The following is a 22,608-nucleotide window of genomic DNA, read 5'->3' as shown; positions in this document are numbered from 1 at the left end:
TCTCAATTATTTATCTAAGGTATAGCATCCAGTAGGAAAAGTTACTCTGAAACTAAGTTCAAACAATGATGTCATAGTTGTGGGCATAATAAAGTCCTAGATAGACTAGTCTGTGGGCATCAGGATTTAGGACCCAGAGTAATCTTTTTTTGTTTGTTTGTTTGTTTGTTTGAGACAAAGTCTCACTCTGTTGCCCAGGCTGGAGTACAGTGGCACGATCTCAGCTCACTGCAAGCTCCGCCTCCCAGGTTCACGCCATTCTCCTGCCTCAGCCTCCGGAATAGCTGGGACTACAGGCGCCCGCCACCACGCCTGGCTAATTTTTTGTAATTTTTCAGTAGAGACGGGGTTTCACTGTGTTTGCCAGGATGGTGTCAATCTCCTGACCTTGTGATCCACCCACCTCGGCCTCCCAAAGTGCTGATAAACTTTAAAAAGATACATAAAGAAAAGATTTGGGGACAACTTGCCAGCTGAAAACAAGGCTGAGCTTTCTAAACAACTGCAATAATAACTAATTGAAGAAAGAGCCTGTTAATAAGCGTATTATGTAAAGTTACACACATTTGTCTCTTTAACTGTAAGCCTCGTACATAAGCAGTGATGTGCTTTAGATTGTAGTTATATTTTATAGATTGATAAGTTTGCCTTTACTAACCTTGACACCATGCCAATCATTGTAATAGAAACATTTCTTGACTTAGTAATTCGTATACATCCCCATCTGCATTAAATGACAGCAGCTCTGTATCACTTTATAATGTCAAGACTATTTGTATGTGTGTGCCAGTGAAAGGAATACTTAACAGGGTGTCCTTATGGTAGGTTTCTAGTTATAAGTCTAGCTGGCATTATAATTTAATTATTATAATTATAATTGAAATAGGATATCTGGCTTTCAGTGTTCTCTTTTAAAAGAAGGAATTGGACCAGATAATCTGTTATACCCTTTCTGACAGTCAAATTAATTTTTTTTCCAGTTGTATTCAGTTATTTTGCTACTAAGCACGTTGCTTTCTCTGCATTCTCTGTATCTTTTAATCCTTTTATTTATTTTCTATTTTATTTTTGGGATTTCAGTGCCTTATACTATAAACCATTTAGATATGTACTTCCAATAAAATATTTGAATGCAAGTTCTTTGTGAACATAAGTATCAATTTAGCATCTTGCAGAAATTGCTAAAACTTACTTAGAGTATTAAAACACATCTGAAGATTTTAGATTTAATGCTGATGACTAGGTTTATTCTGAGCTAAATACTTAAGTTCTCATATGTGCATATATCTGAAGCTTTGTGCCATTAATAGATCACATTGAGACATAATTATTGTAGTTTAGCACCTTAAATTTCTATGTGGATTAAATTTATTTCTTAATGATCATTATTGCAAGGATATTGGGTATTTCATTCTTAGTCTGTATAGAAACATTGGATTTTTATACTTAGTTTATATAGAGTTTCTCTTCTATCGTTTCCTCAGGTTTTTTTAAATAATATCACACTACTATTTTATGATGTAGGTATATATCTCCCTCACTATGAGAACATTTTTAATAAAGTTATAGGACATCCCTTTTTAAATTAACTTTTGTTCCCCTTGGTCCTTAGAATAAAACCTTCTATTTGCTCTCTTGTTCATGGATTTTTTTTCTACTTGTATGTGTTAGGTATACATTATTATGTGTAACTACTTAAGGATTTTTACAATTTTTATTATATTTGTTTATGGATTAAGAAAAATAAGGCGGTCAAATGTCCATTGTATAGAAAAAATATATCATCATTTTTCACACTTTATTAGTGTTAATAAAGCTTTCTTTGGTATATTTTATAGGTGATGTTTGCAGGCAGAAAAAGTAAACTGTCAAGGAATTCAGAGCATTGGGTACTTGTTATTTGGACCAGTTTGAAGAATCTTTGATTTATTGGACCAACTGGCAACAGAAAATGAAAAGTAGTGTGGCACAGATAAAAGTAAGTGTTTGAAACTTAAAATAGAGGATGTAAACTTATAGTCAATTACCTATTCTTTAAATATAAATGCATTTATGTAATTAAGACATCAGAGCCAGACAGTAGAATGGCATTTAGGTTGGTGCAAAAGTAATTGCAGTTTTTGCAATTTTAAAAACCACAATTACTGTTTGCACCAACCTAATACATCCATCTAACTTAAACAATTTTAAATGTAGATACTTAGCTATATGGAAGTATTAGTGTGCAAGAGGGCAGTTGAGAACATACAGAAGTGTGTGTACGTGTGTGTGCGCGCGTGTGTGTGTGTGTATACACATGGATGCATGCGTCAGGGGCCTGCATATATCATGTGAATGATCACATGTAAAAGAAAAACAAGTAACAAACAGTGCAGGGAAATTTCTGCATATCTGTTTACAACGTGAGCCTCTTGGATATTTCTTATGAATAGATGGATGGTCTCTTTATTCTGTGCTGTACTTTAGACAGTGTGCGTTCATTTATTTAACAAATGCATATTGAGTTCTAGTGATGGTTGTAAGAACTTTGAACAAAATAGTTTTATATGTGTTATATTGATTGTTAGATGTTATAGTGGTTGTTCTAAGAACTTTGAACAAAATAGTGAATAAAACAAATCCTTGTTTTCATGGAGTTTACATTATAGTTGTTGTGGGGAGGAGATAAAATAAATTATAAACTTGATAAGTTATGTAGTATGTTAGAATGTTAAGTAATAGATTTGTCCTATGGAGAAAAGAAGTAGAATAGGGTAGGGGGATTCAACATTGAGGGGTTGCAGTTTTTAATAGAGGGATGAGTAGGGCCCATTGAAAAGATAGCCATTTGAGCAGAGACTTGAAAATGTGAGAGTTAACTATGCCGATATCTGGGGAAAGAGTGTGCCTGGCAAAAGGAACAGCAAAGGCAAAGAATCTAGAGTGGAGCAGGTATCAGAAGGGGAGAATTGTAGGAGGTGAGATCAGGGCAGGAATAGGGACCAGTAATTCCATCTGCTTTCAAAACTGTTCTGCCTGTGAGTGGACTTGGCAGGAGAGCAAACTACTCAACTTCCTTTTCTCTTCAACTGCATGGATTTAAAACCAGGACATCACTTTTTGGGCCTTGGAGTCAGTAAAGGGGGAACTGTATTTTTATTTGATTATAAATGTAGGCACTCCTCCCTTCCTATCCTCTTACAGCTGTACACACCTAAAGTTCCTTCTTTAAAGAGAAGCAGTAGATTGCAAGCTCCTTGACGGCAGGCCCTGTAGTAGGTGCTTATTAAGCTGAACTGATAGACTTGTAGAGTAAGGCAGCCTCTGCTGCAATCTTTTCCAACCTCTGTCAAGTGTGAGAAGACACTCACCCACCTCCCTTTTAAGTAGACATCCAGCCTTTGCTTGCATATCTCTTTTGGCAAGGGGCTCACAGTTTCCTAAGGTAGTTCCATCTGTCAGTAACCCTTGTATATTGTTCTCAAATCGGCCTTTTTGGGACTTGTACTTATTGTACTCATTGGTCCATTGTTACTTAAACAGTTAATTTATTGAGGACCTAGTAGGTGGCAGATTCTGGGTTAGGAGCTGGGGACGTAAAGGAGACCTTGTACAGAACTGGCTCTTGACAGAGCCATGTTAGACAAGAGCGCTCAGATCTTTAGACTAATGCCTTTTACTCAAAGGGAGAAATGTTTAGCCTTTCTCAGACTCCTCTTTTGGTTCCTCTTAGTCTCTGCTTCTCCACACTTCCCTCTTGTGGCCCAGATGGGTCTCCTGTAGCATTTTCTCCCCCAGCCTGCCCGTGGGTGGCTTCATTTAGCATGCCCTTCACACTTAGTGGCTTGGCTCTACCAGCCAGCTCTCTTTGGTCTGCTTCCATTTATCTCCTTTCTGTTAGCCACAATGGGTCCACTAGCTGGGTTGATGCTGATTCTTTCTTTAGGTGAAACTCAGCTCTTCCCTTGATGTTCTGAGGACTCACCTATTAGGTTCATAAGGCTTCAACTGAGAATCCCCTGTTTTTCCCTTGAACCTCACTGTAGCTTCCTTAACAAGCTCCTACCTCTTCCAGCACCTCCTCCCTCTTTCTTTTAAAGTCTAGTGGATCATGAAAGCCACTGGACTCAGGCTTCTTGTTCCCCTTGTCTCCTCATCCTGCTCTCCCTACATTGTTGGAGACTATGAGTTACTACATGATGTCACCATATTTGTTTTGCTTCATGAACAATTTCGAAAAATTTTAAAGGTAATTCTGACTGTATAGTATTTTCAACTACTGCACTGACTTACAATCTAAACTCTGTGATAAAAGAAATAGGGAAATTCAGGTTCTTAATATTTGATTCATACCTGAAAGTGATTCTTAACTTGGTGAAATCCTATTCATCTGCCAAAGCCAAATTCAAGTCCCCATTTTCCCACTTTCATCCCTTAGCACTCTATGCCACAGTGATTGTTTCCTACTCAAGATCTCCTGTTAGCACTTACTATGTGTGCCAGTGATTTGTTACTTGATCATATTTATGAAATCCTTCTTCACAACTTCAATATTTTTGGTCTCTTCCTCTTGCTCACAACAGATGTTGCGGAGATGTGTTAAAAATCATTAGTACAGAATTGGGGCCTTCTCCTTAATGTAATCAAAATAACTTTCTTTGCCTTGTAAAAGAAAAAGGAGATAATGCAGTTTTATTGTTCTCTGTCTTCTCCTCTCTCCTCTCCCTGCCCCCTCCTTCTTCTTTCTCTCTCTCTCTCTCTCTCTCTGTCTCACTCACTCACTCTCATTCTGGGGAACATATAATCTAATGTGTTTAATCATAGAAATCTTTATAAGCCTGTCTGTCTTCTACAAGATCCTAAGCTCCTTGGCCTTTCTTATCTATTGTATCTTTCAGAATGTCTACACAGGGAGGACTATGTCTTATAATAAGTGATCAGTATAAATATTGTATTTTATGTTACCATTGAATTGAATGAATCTTGTGCTTTGTATTTGACCTAAGATCTTTATGTGAAGTTTTATAGAAACCTATGTCATATATATTGAACATTTCTATTTCACTGTGTTGATGAGTGAAATAATTTTTAAAACTTTCTTATATTAGATACAGAATTTTAAAATGGTTGAATTTAATGCAAAGTAACAGCTAAACTATGGTTACTTTAAGTTATCAATTTTGATTACATGCTTATTCGCCTATATAAATTAGTTAGTGGATACTATTCAAAAAATTCAATAATGAGACTATTTTGCATTGTACTTGTGATTATGTTAGACTCAAACTGCTGTTAATTAGATAGTCATAAAATCAGAGGAAGTTGGATCTTATATTTCTACTCAGAATAATTTTCTTTTTTAAAATATATCCTTTCTTCATTAAGGAGGCAAGCATGTAAGTTTGCAGAACTGTTACTCATTGTTTGATTTAGTTTATCTTAGATTTCAAGATTAAGGTATGTTAAATGCTATTTTTCTTTACAGTATGGTTAATTAAAATTATTTTAATTCTTAAAATAAGGCTTGTCGATATTTGAATGTTGACCAGTTATATAAAAAATTTTACCTATATACAGAGGTAAACATTTTGGTTCCTTAATGTATTTGGATTTTTTAATTAGGATGTAGTCTCAAACTGGATGGTTCACATCTCTGTCTCATGTCGGTCTCATGTTACATGAAGTTACTTATTTGTATATTGATTGTTCTTCAAAAAATTTAGAATAGTGCTTATACCCTAAAAGTAATGTTGTTCAAGTCCCTAGAGCCTACCACAGTATAATACATATCAGACACTCAATTGATGTTTGTTGAAAACAAAAATTAACTTTTATAAACATGTTAGAGTCAGTTTCTTCCAGCTATTTTACCCTGTACTAAAGTTGTGGTTTTCATAAGCCAAAGGAGATAGGAGGTAAGTACAATATTGTGGCTGAGGCGAGAGGATCACTTGAGCCTGGGTGGTTGAGTCTGCCGTGAGCCGTGATCATGCCACTGCACTCCAGCCTGGGCAACAGAGCAAGACCTTGTCTCAAAAAATAATAATAATAATAAAAATTATAACTTATTACATAGAAGTAAAATATAAACTAGATGTCATCAAAAATTTGAGAATTATCTTTTTCTACCTTGAATTTTTTTGTCTAGAAAGAAGTATTTGGTTCTGCAAAGCCGTAAGAATGATACAATGGGTTTTAGGGACTCAGCGGAAAGGGTCAGGGAGAGTAGGGGGGTGGTTAGGGATAAAAGACTACACATTGGGGTACAGTGTTCATTATTCATGTGATGGGTGCAGCACAGTCTCAGAAATCACCACTAAAGAACTTATCCATGTAACCAAACACCACCTGTTCCACATAAAACTATTGAAATAAAAAATAAAATAAAAAGAAATAAAAAATAAAAATAAACAGAAAAAAAAAGAAGTTTTTGGTCCATAATGAAAACAGGTGCCTGCCACAGACAGGCCTATCTGGGATGGTCTGAAGATTTTGTTTTATCTTATAGACTGTTTAGGTTACATGAATTATTCTTAATGATTTAAAAAATGTTTTGATACAATTTCTAAAGTACTTCCAACTTTCTAAGCCATGTATTTCAGTCTGTGTTATTAACATAAATAATTTTTGAAATGTTTTCCCCTTTTCCTCTTTTAAAGCCTTCTTCTGGTCATGACAGAAGGGAAAACCTTAATTCATGTCAGAGGAACTCCTCTCCAGAAGACAGGTAAATAGTTTAATATGCTCGGAATGCAATGTAAATTTTTATAGTAAGGTTTATGTAATAATTTAGCTCTTAGATTTCTAATTTTAGGGTGGATAACTTCTTTTTAATGGTTTTATAACCAATATTACTTGAATGGGCTGTAGGAGGAATCATCCTTAAATGACTCTTCTAGGAGTTTCTAGTAAATAATTCCAGATATTATGTAATTTTTATGTGAAAGGGAGTAATTTTTAATGTTTCAAATACTAATGGAATGAAAGTGTAAAATGGAAAACTGAGTTGAAATTACAGTATTTAGAAGTGCTGCTTTTGCTACTGTTAGTATTATCTCTTACATGTACATAGCTCTGTATTGTCTTTAAAATATTTTTATATAGATTATAACAGGAGTCCCCAACCCCCAGAGCCATGGACCAGGCCGCACAGCAGGTGAGCAGCAGGCCTGCCAGCATTCCCGCCTGAGCTCCGCCTCCTGGCAGATCACCTGTGGCATTCCATTCTCATAGGAGCACAAACCCTATTGTGAACTGCGCATGCGAGGGATCTAGGTTGTGTGCTCCTTATTAGAATCTAACTAATGCCTGATGATCTGAGGTGGAACAGTTTCATCCTGAAACCATCCCCTCACCCCCTAACATTTGTGGAAAAATTGTCTTCCACAAAACCAGTCCCTGTTGCCAAAAAGGTTTGAGACCGCTGGATTATATCATATTATAACTATGTTAAGGTCAGTGATCCAAAAATGTTAACATTAATGTGCATTATGAATTCATATTAGCACTACAATTATTTCATTTATGATCATTGAAAGACCATTAAGCATATGGTCTATTAAAAATAATGACTGTAAAAAAAATTTTTTATGCCCATTAAAAATAATTTATGAAGGAAGAAGCACCCTTCAAACTTTCTTTCAGTTGTCTAGGCTTCCTTATTCCATATGTACTTTCTTATTCTACTCTGCTAAATATCTCTAAAAACTTTGCTTTGTGAACATCAAGTTAATTGCCCTGATTCATGATTACTTACTATCTTTCACCGATTGTCTACTCCCTATATATTTAAAAACAAAAAACAAACAAAAAACTCTTTACACACAGACACACACACACACAGGTATTTGTGTGTATAACTTAATTGTAGATGTGTATATAAAATATGGATTATGTTACTATGTATCTATTATGTATATATTTAACTTCTCTTAAGGTTCTCTGATTTTATTGACTTTTAAGATTCAAATAACAGATCTGATGCTATCCATCCTTGTTTGCTAATAATTTCAATCCATTCTCATTGCTGTCCAGTAATGCATTTTCAAGATTAACAGCTGATGAATATGGTCTTTTGGTATGGAATTAAACTGATCCTTATGGAGGCCAGCCAATGACCTTGGTCTCATACATTCAGTGTTTTGATAAACAAGCCAACTAAGCAAAAGGAGTCATTTGTAGGATAGCCTTTTTCATGCTAACTATATATGATATCCAGATATATGTCTCCTATTGAGAACAAAGTGAATCAGGATAATTCACTAAACAAGTAAGTTTGGTTAAGTGAATCCTAGGAGTTGTTTTGCTGTGTACAAACTGAAAGCTTTTGTAATTCTGATGGAATGAATGGGTGTTAGCAAAATGAGCTGTTAAGAACAGTTTGACACGATGTTCAGTCATAGAGTTGCTTTACCATTACCAATATATGACTTTCCTAAATATTTATAACATAGTTGTTTTTAATTTGCAACTTGGTTTTCTTATTTTATGTTAGATATGAAGAACAAGAACGATCCCCCCGGGATAGAGATTACTTTGATTACAGCAGATCAGACTATGAGCATTCAAGAAGAGGACGTTCTTATGATAGTAGCATGGAGTCACGGTTAGTGTTGGGAATTTCTAACTTGTAGAAAATTGTATTTGTTTAAACTCTCTTTATGCTACATTTGTAATAAAAACAAAAATAATACTAGCTAACGTTAATTGGATGTTTTTAGGTGCTAGGCTTTCTAATAAGGGCTTTATATGAATTAACTTCTTATTGCAGTAAATATGTGAAGTAGGTGCTAGTATGTCTGCTTTACAGCTGAAGAAACTGAGGTCTAGAGAAGTTTAGTAATTTGTTCATGTTTTGAAACATAATAGTGGCAAGCCTAAGTCTGTCTGACTCTAAAGCCCAAGCTCATTCATTGTATTGTACCGCAAGAGGGGTTGGTTTATGTGATTTTTTGAGATTCTTTACTCAATGAAAGAAATTTATATTGTATGATATAGAGTGGTCTAAATTTACTTTCCTGCGTAATGGCAGAGGGACATTGAGACTTAAGTTTCCAATTTGTAGTTTTTTTCTACATGTGAAGGATTCTTACTTGAGCTTTAGAGAACTTGGTTACCCACCTGTTCCTCTGGCTAACAAGACTTGCAATATTTCCTTGGTTGAGAAATGGGCAAGGGAACTGAATGGAAGGCAGATAGTAAGAAACATTGGAATGAGAGTGTTTGGAGACTCCTAGGGGTAATATTTAAGAAGAGTCAGACATTAAGTGCCATTCATGTTTCATTGAAATCTAGGCAGAGTATTATAACCCCTTGTTATTGATATGTATTTATTTTCAATTCTTTTTCTCCCTTGTAGAAATTAGTAATAGTTTTTACAGTGAGAATACATCAGTCCCCACTTATCCATGGGGAATGTGTTCTAGGACCCCAGTGGGTGCCTGAAACTGCAGATAATACCTGAATCATATATATATATATATACTATGTTTTTTCCAATACATACATACCTATGATAAGGTTTAATTTATAAATTAGGCATAGTAAAAGATTAACAATAGTAACTAATACTAAAATAGAACGATTATAAGAATATACTCTAATAAAAGTTATCGAATGTGGTCTGCCTCTCTCAAAATATCTTATTGTACTGTAGTCACTTATTTTTGGACCGTGGTTAATCACTGGTAGCTGAAGCCTCAGAAAGTGAAACCACAGATAAGGGGTGACTACTGTGTTAGAAAGATGTCGGCGTTTTAGTAATTCCCTTTAAAACTTCACTAAAGGGCCTCTGTATTTGCTCAGGAGAAAGTATAATGGAATTAAAAGTTACTTAGTACGTGTGGGAAGAGACTCTCCAGGTAGAAGTAATGGTAGTCTCAAAGAAAATAGTGGGGCAGATACTTGAGATGCTCAATATAGGGAAGAGATGTTAACTAGCATTCTGCAGATGGAAATACTCTCAAGTACTTAAAACAGAAGTCACTATATGGGTAGTATTTCCTTAACTTGCATGTATCTTTGCTTAGGAGAGGAGTAGTGATGCAGACAATTTCCAGGTCATTTGAAATTGACTTTGGGATGTCTATATTTTACACTTTTTAATGAGGCGGTGTTGCATAGTAGAAAGAGAATAGATTCCATATTCATGCAGATTAGAGTTCAAGTTTTAGTTACTAGTTACAGAAATTTGGTAAAATTTCTTAACAAACTTCTTCTGAGCCTCAGTTTCCTTATCTATAAGATGAGGATGATAACATGTATCTTGTCTGGTTGTTTAGGTTTAAAAATAATGTCTGTCCTACTACCATGTCTGAACATAGTAGATACTAAGAAAATGACAACTTTAAAATATTAGTTTCTTGAGCATATCAGTTTGAGTAGTGATAAGCAGTGAACCCTTGGCACTTTATATGGAAAACAGTGGAAGAGTTCAGGTAAACTATTGTTGAACAACGTGGTTGATTCTGAATGTATTTCTAATTAATCTTACAAAACTAACATTATTTTAGTATTTTATAAAGGAACTGTGATTTGTCTCTGTAACAACCATTTTCATTATCCCTTCATAGACATCTTTCTGCCTTTGTCATTGTTTTCATAAAACCAGCTTTCTCCTGATTTTCCTGTATTCCCTTATTAGTCATCTAGTTTCTAAAACTTGACTCTCATGGTTTATCGTTGACTAAAATCAATATCTTTTTTTGATATCTCTCAGATATTATCCACCCCTTTACTACCAATATTATACCCCCCACAGGAATTTTGACCAAATTCCTCTGCAATTTGGAGTTTGGAGCTAAGCACATCCTTTGATATCCACAGCCAAAAATTTCCTTCTCATCACTTTCTAGTATATACCTAATCCTATAATGTCAGATTATATTAACCTTCAAAATCCAGGCTTGTCTGCTGTCACCTTAATGAGAATGACTACTAGAACCATAATTGGTAAGCTAAGCTTTTTGTATATTTTCCCAAATACTGTTAAAACTCTTAGAAACTAGATACTATTTTTTCCAATTTACAGATAAGGAAATGGCTTTGAGTTTATTAAGTAGCTTACCTGAGGTTGCATTTAAACATCTGGTAGATGTTGAAACTGGAATTTGAACTCAGTTCTGGCTCCAAAGCCTCTGTATTTTTCACAATCCCTGACTGTTGTACTTCAGTATAACTCTATGTTAGGTCTAGTATATGAAAATGAAGTCTCATGTTATCCACACAGTCACACTATGAAGTAAGCAGGCTAGGTATTATGCAGAACATAAAGGCTAACAGTCCAAAAATGTTTCTATTTAAACTTTTAGAATATTTTGTTACTTCTGCACTATAAAGGAACAAACACAATAATGGTAGGGATCTGATTTTATCAGCCAGCTAGCTCTCTTACCTGGTGTTTCTCAGAAGAATCATAACCAATGTCAGGAAATCCCTGCTGTAGCTACTCTCTTGGAACATGTATATTCACAAGAAGAAGCAATTCAGTTGCAAATTAGTGCAGAGAACTTAGAGCATCTGCCTTTGTGACTAATTGAGGTTTATATTTGAAATCACTCTTTCCCCCATCTGTTCACTCTTGGTGTATACAGATTGTCTCTCCTCCCTAGGAGTCATTTAAGTCTCTTATACCTCAGTTTCAAAACTGTTCATTCAACCCAACAATCTCATTACTGGGTATATACCCAAAAGAATATAAATAATTATATTATAAAGACACATGCATGTGTATATTTATCGCAGCACTATTGACAATAGCAAAGCCATAGAATCTACCTAAATGCCCATCAGTGATATACTGGATAAAGGAAATGTCGTACTTATACACCATGGAATACTATGCAGCCATAAAAAAGAATGAGATTATGTTCTTTGCAGGGACATGGATGGAGCTAGAGGCCATTATCCTTAACAAACTAACACAGGAACTGAAAACCAAATACCACATGTTCTCATTTATAAGTGGGAGCTAAATTATGAGAACACATTAACACATGGAGAACAACACACACTGGGGCCTTATGGAGGGTGAAGGGAGAGTGGAGGGTGGGAGGAGGAAGAGGATCACGAAAAACAGCTAATGAATACTAGGTTTAATACTTGGGTGGTAAAATAATCTATACAACAAACCCCCATGACACAAGTTTACCTATGTAATAAACCTGCACTTGTACCCCTGAACTTAAAATAAAAGTAAACAAATGAACAAAAAAAATCTGTTCCTCCACAGCTACCTGGGAAGATGACTGCTTTTCAATCTCCGTGTAGGTTTTATTACTATATATTTAAAAGACCATCTCAAACATACTCCTTAGATTTAGCTAAAATCTATCCCACAGTTTCCTGGTAATGCAGTGATAATATGAAATTTACTTTTATTTACTATATTATATATAACTCATGGTTACCCAAAACACAAACAGAATGATCTGGGTTTCCAAGGCAGTATATGTAAAAAGCAGCTCAGTGGATAAACTTTGCTCTGGGGAAAGATAGCAAAAAGCAAGGATTCGCTCTTTCCCGGTAGTTCTTGATGGTTTCAGAGAACTGTACCTTGATTGTTTTAAAAGCCTCAGCTTAAGAAAGGATAATCAGGTACGTTAGTAGGGAAGACATTGTGGCTAGAAAAGTTTTTCCCCCCACATTGTCTCAAATAAGCAGAAGCTTCCAATATTCTGAGATTTCTAATGAAAATATTAGTTCTATCAAGAAACAACTTCAAATATTATATTCTATAGTAGTCTTACAACTAAAGTAACCACTATTGGAGATTAACTCTGGTTTCTTCTCCTTTATACAATTTGTCATATACACCACAGGCTAATTTGTCTTCTTAAAACACTCTTTTCATGCCACTCTCTTACTGAGAAACTTTTAATGATTCCCCATCATCTCCAGTATAAAAACCTTAAAGTCTTTACATATGTTTTAAGATTTTAGTCTAACTCTAATTCATCTTTCCAACAACCATGACACATAATCCTTTGTTTCCTGATTGTGCTACTCATTCTGACCTTAACACCCCTGCTCAGTCTTTCAATAATTATTCCCTCTTCTACTAGTTGCAAAATGTCATCCTTCGTCTCCCCTTCCTCCTGCCGACTTGCCCCCAGTCTAAATCCTGTCAAGCCTTCAGGACCTAATTTGTTGAATTTTCTCTGTGAAACACTTTGTCACCATTCTAAACCACTTTTCCTAGTCTGAATTTGTGGGACCCACTTATGATCTCACTCATTTGTGTGCAGTTAATTGCTAAGAGTGTATTTTATATTGTCTTTTCTGCTCTTAAAAAATTTATATTACAGAAACAGGGACCGAGAAAAACGCAGAGAAAGAGAAAGAGATACGGATCGGAAAAGGTCTCGGAAATCCCCATCTCCTGGGAGGAGAAACCCAGAAACATCAGTAACTCAGAGTTCCTCTGCTCAGGATGAACCTGCTACAAAGAAAAAGAAAGATGAGCTGGATCCTCTTCTTACTCGCACTGGTGGAGCATATATTCCCCCTGCAAAGCTCAGGATGATGCAGGAACAGATTACAGATAAAAACAGGCATGTTTATATCAATCAGTATACAAAGCCATGAAATTGTCATTGAAAAATAAGTCAACTGTGGTTTAATTAACCCTGGTTCTTGAGAATTTACATTAGTCTATAGTGATAGAGACCTCAAATTAGAGACCTCTTTACTTTATAGCTCCATTGGAGAGCCACACACTACGTGCCCTTATATTAGCACATTACTTCTTTTTTCTTTTTTTTGCATGAATGAATTAAAAAGTTTGAGGAAAAGATTGCTTACCCTTTTTATAGTATTTTCAAACTATTGTTCCTTTCATAGTTTCATGGATGCATTCCTATTGATAATGTCTGTTTTTTGTAGAAAAGAATACTGACATTTTAGTTCTAAAATTGACTTTTCCTGTTGTAAACCAGGAGTCAGCAAACTTTTTCAGTAAAAGCCCACACTGTAAATATTTTACACTGTGAGTCATTTTGTCTCTGTTGTTGCTACTTAACTCCGCTCTTGAAATGTGAAAATAGTCATAGGCATTGTGTAGAAAATTATAAGCATGGCTGTGTTCCAATAAAGCATTATTTACAAAAGCAGGTGGTCAGCTGCATTTGGCTCATGGGTGTAGTTTGCCAACCTCTGTACTTATCTATAAAACTGAAGCTGGCAATTATCTCTTTTTGTACATTTTCTTCAGATCATGATCTATTAGACTATACATTTTTGCTACTCTAAGGCAGGCAGACAAAATTTATATATGAACAGTCACACTTAAAACACTCCTCCTTCCCTTTTCAGAATAATTGAGATGGTGAGGAGCTATTTAGGAAAGTACAGCTAAGTTTTTAAGATATTTTTCTCTAATAGGATGAGTTGATAACTAGGGAAAGTATGGTCCCAGATTGAAATGATTATTCAGTTGCCAGATAACTAGTTAAAAGATTGGGATAGAGGGTATTAATAGTTATAATTTAAGAAAAACAGATGCAAGGTGAGCCAGACAGGAATATTTCCACATCTTTTCATGAGTGTTTTAGTAGCAATTTGAAAAGTGCTAGAGAAGCTTATTTAAGTTAAATCTAAATTTGTTTCAAGGATTAGCTTGAAGTAGAAATGTCATGATCCACCCACCTCGGCCTCCCAAAGTTCGAGACCAGCCTGGCCAATATAGTGAAACCCTGTCTCTACTAAAAATACAAAAATTAGCCAGGCGTGGCGGTGGGTGCCTGTAGTCCCAGCTACTCGGGAGGCTGAGGCAGAAGAATGGCATGAACCCAGGAGGTGGAGCTTGCAGTGAGCCGAGATCGCACCACTGCACTCCAGCCTGGGCAACAGAGAGAGACTCTGCCTCAAAAAAAAAATAAAATAAAATAAGAAATGTCATTTATCTAAAAGAAGCTATGAAGATTTGAAATAAATTAAAACCGAATTTAAGAGCCAGAAAGGGGTATTTGGTGACATTAAATTCAAAACTAATAAGTTTTTCTTTATGTGTCATATTTTAGCGCTTGGCAGTGATATTTGAAGTGTTAGGTTGAAAAGGAATTTGGAGATGGCTTCTGTGGTTAGTAGGACCTTCATTATCATGTAAACGTTTTGCTCATGCACAAGGCAGTAGTGGCAGCATTACTGAAAGGTATTCACTTTCTCCAGTCCAGTCCAAAGCAATCCTGATTGTAAAAGACTAGAAACTTTGTCAGTCCAAGTCTTGCTTCCTTTTAAATAAAGCACACAGGAGAGTCAGCAATACATGCAATTTAAAGCAGATTCCTTTAAGATAATTTTATATACAGTTGAAGTCTGTTCGTAGGCTGTAAAGGGTACAAGGAGAAGTAGACATCTGTAAGAGAAGGCCATAGTCTTTGCTTTCAGTAGATACGTGAATTGTGGGCTTCCTAATTAGGATGTATAATTGTATTTGATGTAGCCGTTTGATTAGTTTAATAAGATAGGTTGTGATTGTATATGAGCAACATCTTATTAATCAGGCCACTTGTTAAGCCATGCATCTTGTGTCTAGAGAGAGTGGGATACCAAAAGGTTGGAGTTATGAAACAGTGGAATAGTCCACCTTGGGTACAGGCAGTAAGGGGGTACATACATAATTTATAGAGAATTTAGAAACAAAATAAAATTAACTGCAAAGTGAGTCTGTTTTTTATCCTCACCATGCTAGCAATGCTAAACAATGTCAGTGATAACAATACTCGTTCCCACCAGGAACTGCTCTCACCAACCTTCCTTGTTGTACCACTCCAGAACAGGGATTCTTAACCTACAAGCCCCTCAAGAGGTCCATGAATAGAATTCAAGCAATCAGTCCATGAATGTGTTTGGGGAAAAAATTGAATCTTTATTTTTACTCTTCTCCAAAGTTTAGCTTTTTTTTTTTTTCTTTTGAGAATGTAGGCAATAGATCAGAGTATTGACAGTCTGTTACAGGTATTTCATGATACGGATTATGGCCATGCTACTTAGAAATTTAAGTAGTTATTAAGCATACTGCCAGTTCTTGTTGTTTAATGTGTTATGAAGCACATAGAATATTATATCAAACTTTTGTTCTTCTCATGTTTCAAAAACTGAATTTTAGTATGATTAGTATCCTTTGTAATCCTATTCATTGTATATATCATCCCAAAAAGTCTACTGATTTCACCAGACTTCCCTAGAGAGACATGTATGGAAGAAAAAAGGTTAAGACTTCCTGCAGCTGAAATCAGATTCCACAGAAAAGCAGTTACAAAACCCATAGAACTGTAGAGCATTGAAAGATCTTAGACATTGTCCAATTCAACCTAAAGAAACTCAATGAGGCCAAGTAATTTCCCCAAAATCTAGGGTAAAAAGCAGTACAGCTATCTAACATTCAACTGGTATAGCTGTAGGACTACTACATCAACATAGAGATTGTCTTTAAAATACACTGAATGGTAATTCAGCCCCATGATTTCATGTGACTCCCTTTTCCTGTAGTTACCATTTCTTTGTGGCTTAAAACATTTAATTTTGTTGTCTCTGTCATCTTTTTATGAGAAGGGACATACAAATTTTTTTTGTGGCTTATATTTGGGTATTTCATATTACCATTTAAATTTTTTTAATTGCATTTATTTTAAAGGTTTCCATTAAAGACAAGTTTAAATCAAGCATTATATGTAAAATAAGCATGTATTGAATTTGACTAATAAATGTACTAGGCATAAGAACGAAATGTTATCCTTATATATCCTTACATAATCTTATTGTATTATTAAAGGAAAATGGTGTATACTTAAGCCTATGTATAGAAAATCAAATATGGTTCAGGATATAATCTATTTATCCTGATAGGCATCATATATTTTACTGTACTTGGGGGTCGTTTCATGAAAATAATGTTAAAAATTAAGGAACACTATGTAGTTTTTATGTTCTTATAGCTTATTATTGTAATTAAGTTTTAATCTTTATTAAAATCACTTCTTTTTAGCTTAGCATACCAGAGGATGAGTTGGGAGGCCCTAAAGAAGTCAATTAATGGCCTTATCAACAAAGTCAACATTTCCAACATAAGTATTATTATTCAAGAGCTTCTTCAAGAAAATATAGTTAGAGGAAGGTAAGTATCAGCTATTTTATTTGTAGTATTTCTAAGTAATTTTTTCAAAGGAATATAATATCTACATGAACAATAATCATTGATTTATTGTGCTACTTCATTTCAAAGGTCATTGAGAATATTTATTTAAAATGCAGGAGTTATAAAAATATAGACTGCTAAGAAATAACTTGTGCCTTGCTGTTAGAGGTTGTATGGAATTTTTGCTTTTTGAGAAGCTTTGATTTCATATAATGGTTTTTGCAGACATTTACTTAATGCCTCCAGTAATTTAAACTCATGAGGAATAACGAATGTTAAAATATACTACCTCAAACTAATTTAATTTTTTATTTCTTTTTTAAATTGACAAGTAAAAATTGTGTATATTTGTGGTATACATCATGATGTTTTGATATATATGTACTTTGTAGAATGACTAAATCAAGCTGTTTAACATGCATTCACATGCCTGTCATTTTTTGTGGTGAGAACACTTAAAAATCTACTCTGTTTTCAGCTTTCAAGTATATAATATATGGTTATTAACTATGGTCAAAATATTGTAGAATGGATCTCTGGAACTTATTCCTCCTGTCTAACTGAAATTTTGTGTCCATTGACCAACATCTAAATTCCCCCAACCCCCAGCCTCTGGTAACCATCATTTTATACTCTGATTCTATGAGTTCAGTTTTTTTTAGATTCCGCATATTAGTGAGGTCATGCATTATTTGTCTTTCTGTGCCTGGCTTATTTCACTTAGCATAATGTTCTCCAAGTTCACCTGTGTTTTCCCAAATGACAGGATTTCCTTTATGGTTGAATAGTATTCCATTATACATGTATACATTTTCTTTATCCATTTATTCACAACAGACACTTTAGTTGTTTCCATATTTTCACCATTGTGAATAATGCTGCAATAAATGTGGGAGTGCAGATACCTCTTCAACATACTGATCTCATTTTCTTTGTATATATACCCAATAGTGGGATTGCTGGATCAAATGGTAGTTACAATCAAAAAAAATTTTTTTATATTGATTTATTTTAGAGATGGGGGTCTTGCTTTATTGTCAGGCCGGAGTACAGTGTATGGTCATAGTTCACTGCCCCCGTGAATTGCTGGGCTCAAGGAATTCTCTCACCTCAGCATCCTAAGTAGCTGGGACCGCAAGCACTCATCACCACACTGGGCTAATTTTTTAATATTTTGTAGAGAATGAGGTCTTGCCATCTTGCCCAGGCTGGTCTCGTACTCTTGAGCTCAAGCAGTCCTCCTCACTTGGCTTCCCAAAGTGTTGGTATGACAGGCGTGAGCCACCGCACCTGGCTGGTAATTCTGTTTTTAATATTTTAAGGAACCTCTATACTATTTTCATAATGGCTGTATTAATTTATATTTCTACCAACAGTGTACAAGCGTTCTCTTTTCTCCATGTCCTTGGCAACACTTGCTATTTTTCATCTTTTTTATTACAGCCATTGTAACAGTTGTGAGATGTCTCATTGTGGTTTTAATTTGTATTTCTTTGATAATTGGTGAGGTTTAGCATTTCATACATATATATGCTATTTGTACATCTTTTGAAAAATGTCTGTTCTTGTCGTTTGCTCATTTTTTAGATTGGGTCATTTGTTTTCTTACTATTGAGTTGAATGCCTAATGTGTTTTGGATATTAACCCCTTATCAGGTGTATGGTTTGCAAATGTTTTTTCCCATTCTGTAGGTCGTCTCTTCACTCTGTTGATATTTTCCTGTGCTGTGCAGAAGCATTCTAGTTTTATGTAATCCCATTTGTCTCTTTTTGCTTTTGTTGCCTGTGCTTTAGGGGTCATATCCAAAAAATCATTAACCATACCAGTGTCTCAGAGCTTTTCCTTTGTATTTTTCTTTTAGAAACTTATAGTAGTTTCACAGTTTCAGGTCTAATGTTTAAGTCTTTAATCTGTTTTGCGTTGATGTTTGCATATGCTGTGGGACTAAGGTCTATTTTCATTCTTCTGCATCTGGGTATTCTGTTTTCTTGGCACCATTTATTGAAGACACTGTCTTTTCCCTATTGTGTCTTCCTAGCATCTTTGTCGAAAATCAGTTGACTGCCAATGTCTGGATTTATCTCTGGTTTCTTTGTTCTCTGTAGCTCTATGTGTCTGTTTTTATACTATTGTCATTCTGTTTTGATTACTATAACTTTGTAGCAGATTCCAGGTCAGGGAGTGTGATGCCTCCAGCTTTGTTCTTTTTGTTCAAGATTGCTGTGGCTATTTGGAGTTTTTTGTGGTTCCATGTGAGTTTTAGGATTGTTTTTTCTATTTCTGTGAAAAACGTAACTGGAATTTTGATAGGGATTGTAGTCTGTATGTTGCTTTGGGTACTGTGGACATTTTAACATACTATTTCAGTCCATGGACATGGGATGTCATTCATGTTCTTCCATTTTTTCATCAGCAATTTGTAGTTTTTAGTGTACAGATCTTTCATCTCCATGGTTAGATTTATTCCTAAGTTTTTTTTTCATAGCTATTGTAAATGGGATGTTTTCTTGATTTTTCAGAAAGATAGTTCATTGTAAGCATATGGAAGCACTACTGATTTTTGTATGTTGATTTTGTGTCTGCAGCTTTACTAAATTAGTTTATTAGTTCTAACAATTTTTTGGTTAAGTCTTCAGGGTTTTCTATATTAAGATCCTGTTTACAGCAAACAGGCTTCTCTATTTTTGATTTGGATACCTTTTATTTCTTTCTCTTGCCTAATGGCTCTGGCTAGGACTTCTAGTACTGTGTTGAATAGAATTGGAAAGAGTAGGCACCCTTTTCTTATTCCTGATCCTAGAGGAAAAGCTTTCAGCTTGTCACTGTTGAGTATATTAGCTATGGGTTCATCATATATGGCCTTTATTCCAATTTAATTTCTAGTGAGAGTGAAATGGGAATGTGAGAGAAATGGGAAAGATGAGCAATACATTTTAGAAAAGCAGAAGGGAATCACCGTATTCTATAATATGTGGCTTTAAGCAATTGGTGATATTTAAAAGGGTCAGAAAATAGAATTACTCCATGTTGTATTTATTATTTTAAAATCTGAGGGCTGTTTTCTCATGTCATTTTACATGACTATGATTCATCTTTTAAAAAATATGGAATGTAGTGGCCAGGCACGGTCGCTGTAATCCTAGCCTGTAATCCTAGCACTTTGGGAGCCTGAGGCAAGAGGATCACTTGAGTCCAGGAGTTGCCTGGGCAACATTGTGAAAACCTGTCTCTATGAAAAATACAAAAATTAGCTGGGCGTGGTGGCACACAGTAGTCCCAGCTCGTCCAGAGGCTGAGGTGGGAGGATTGCTTGAGCCCAGGAGGCAGAGCTTCCAGTGAGCCAAGATCGCCCCACTGCACTCCTGCCTGGGTGACAGAGTGAGACCCTGTCTCTCCCCAACCTCTCCAAAAAAGGTGGGGGTATAAAGTAGGAGCAGCAAGTTTTAGAGGTAGAGAAAGTTGATCAAGAGACAGCCATTATCCTCAAAAGTGGGCAGAGATCTCTCCAATTTACTTAGAAAAAAAGTAGACTTAGAAGAGTTATGGATTGCTAAAGATACTATAATTTATAAGCTGCATCCTTTTTCTCATTTTCCACTCTAGTGATTTAGTTGTCATATCTAAAACTACCATTAAGACTTTTTTTCCTGACTTTTGGCAATCCAATAATTACTTGTCATTACATTGCTAAAAATAACTTTAGTTTGCCCAATTTGCCTTTCCCCTTCCTCATCAAATGCATATAGAAACATGACCATTTTCAAAACGAGTTACAAGTAGGTACCTTTTAATTTCCTGTTACTGTTTTAGCATTAATCTGGCATTGCTTTTAATTCATTTCTTTATTTCTCACAGGAGTATTCCACATCTTCATTTTATTCTACTAAAATTAGACTTAAAGATTTAAACCCAAATTTGTCTTTAATCACAAAATTAATTTTATAAAAATGACAGATCTGTAGTAGAAACTTTATGTTGTCTACCTTTTATACTTTTGAAGCAGGTCTGCTTTTGTTTACTTTTTTAAAAATGTTAAAGAAATTATTTATATGAACCTTAAAAGCCTCAAATTCATGATTAGATATAACAGACTGGGAAAAGAGGAATTATATGTAGAGAGAAAAATTTTGGTGATAAATTGCAGTAAAATCCTCATTCTATTTTACAAAATCACAAATTCACATTTCGTTTTCTGAAAAACAATTTTTATTTATTAGTAAGACAAACTCTTTCCAGTTAGTTCTGATTTAGATTTTATGATTACTTATAGAAAAATATTACTGAATTTTAATAGTTTTTGTTTCGTTTAATTAATTTGATGGTTATTGTTGACTCCTTTTTAAATTCTTTTTTAAACAGAGGACTGCTGTCCAGGTCTGTTTTGCAAGCACAGAGTGCTTCTCCAATCTTCACCCATGTTTATGCAGCATTAGTGGCAATTATCAACTCAAAATTTCCACAAATTGGAGAATTAATCCTCAAAAGGTTAATTCTTAATTTTCGAAAAGGCTATCGAAGAAATGACAAGGTATATATGAATGGCTTGTAAGTAGAATGATACATAGGAACAAACTAATAAACCAGTATCAACAAAAGTAAGCAAGGTTGATTTTGACACAGCTACATAACATAATGCTTTTTAAAAACTGTCTTTCATGAGAACTTCTTTGTTCTGTTAAATATCCCTGGCCACTATTGATGAGCCACAAAAATGATGGCTATAACTGTAGAACTATAACTATTTAACCAGAAGGGATACTCTTTCATGTGTTTTATTTTGTAACTTTCTTATAATGTAAAAATTATACTTGTGTGGTACATGTTTTAAATAGATGATGTTAGTAGGCCATAGATTGTGTAAATAAATGAAAATTGGGTTTAGTTTATAGGTTAACTTTCCACCTTTATTTTTCAGCAACTTTGCCTGACTGCTTCCAAATTTGTGGCACATCTTATTAACCAAAATGTGGTAAGTAATTATCTTCAATACTTGGTCCCATTCAGTAGCATTAGACCAGAGGGTTGATGCCACTTCACTGATACCTCTCTATTTTTGCTTTGCTTTATAGTCCTTGGGATAAATATGTTGGATGATATTTTCATTTTAAAACTATAATAAATATATTTAATATTCTTTTTTTTTTTCTTTTTTTGAGATGCAGTCTCGCTCTGTCGCCCAGGCTGGAGTGCAGTGGCACAATCTTGGCTCACTGCAAGCTCTGCCTCCTGGGTTCACACCATTCTCCTGCCTCAGCCTCCTGAGTAGCTGGGACTACGGGCACCTGCCACCACGCCCGGCTAGTTTTTTTTGTATTTTTAGTAGAGACGGGGTTTCACCATGTTAGCCAGGATGGTCTCGATCTCCTGAACTCGTGATCCACCCACCTCGGCCTCCCAAAGTGTTGAGATTACAGGTGTGAGCCACCACACCTGGCCGTATTTAATATTCTTTAACATAACACTTTGATGCTGATCAAAACACTTTAGATATTTA

General features: G+C 35.1%; 1 protein-coding gene across 2 annotated transcripts in view; it reads left to right on the top strand.

The window, feature by feature from the left end:
- The window catches only part of CWC22 (CWC22 spliceosome associated protein homolog), a 62,257-nt gene that overhangs the window by 12,075 nt on the left and 27,574 nt on the right, over positions 1-22,608 (top strand). For both annotated transcript variants that reach the window (XM_003815503.3, XM_057301446.2), the window contains exons 2-8: positions 1,839-1,978; positions 6,639-6,706; positions 8,474-8,584; positions 13,284-13,529; positions 16,964-17,092; positions 21,474-21,642; positions 22,030-22,083. In XM_003815503.3, the coding sequence (XP_003815551.2) occupies positions 1,952-1,978; positions 6,639-6,706; positions 8,474-8,584; positions 13,284-13,529; positions 16,964-17,092; positions 21,474-21,642; positions 22,030-22,083 (804 nt within the window). In that variant the 5' untranslated portion in view covers positions 1,839-1,951. The remainder of the gene's footprint in view (positions 1-1,838; positions 1,979-6,638; positions 6,707-8,473; positions 8,585-13,283; positions 13,530-16,963; positions 17,093-21,473; positions 21,643-22,029; positions 22,084-22,608) is intronic.

The sequence above is a fragment of the Pan paniscus genome, chromosome 13, assembly GCF_029289425.2.
Source record: "Pan paniscus chromosome 13, NHGRI_mPanPan1-v2.0_pri, whole genome shotgun sequence".
In the NCBI taxonomy this organism is placed as follows: domain Eukaryota; kingdom Metazoa; phylum Chordata; class Mammalia; order Primates; family Hominidae; genus Pan; species Pan paniscus.
Note: the sequence above shows the minus strand (reverse complement) of the source record. Positions and strands in the feature narration are given on the sequence as shown.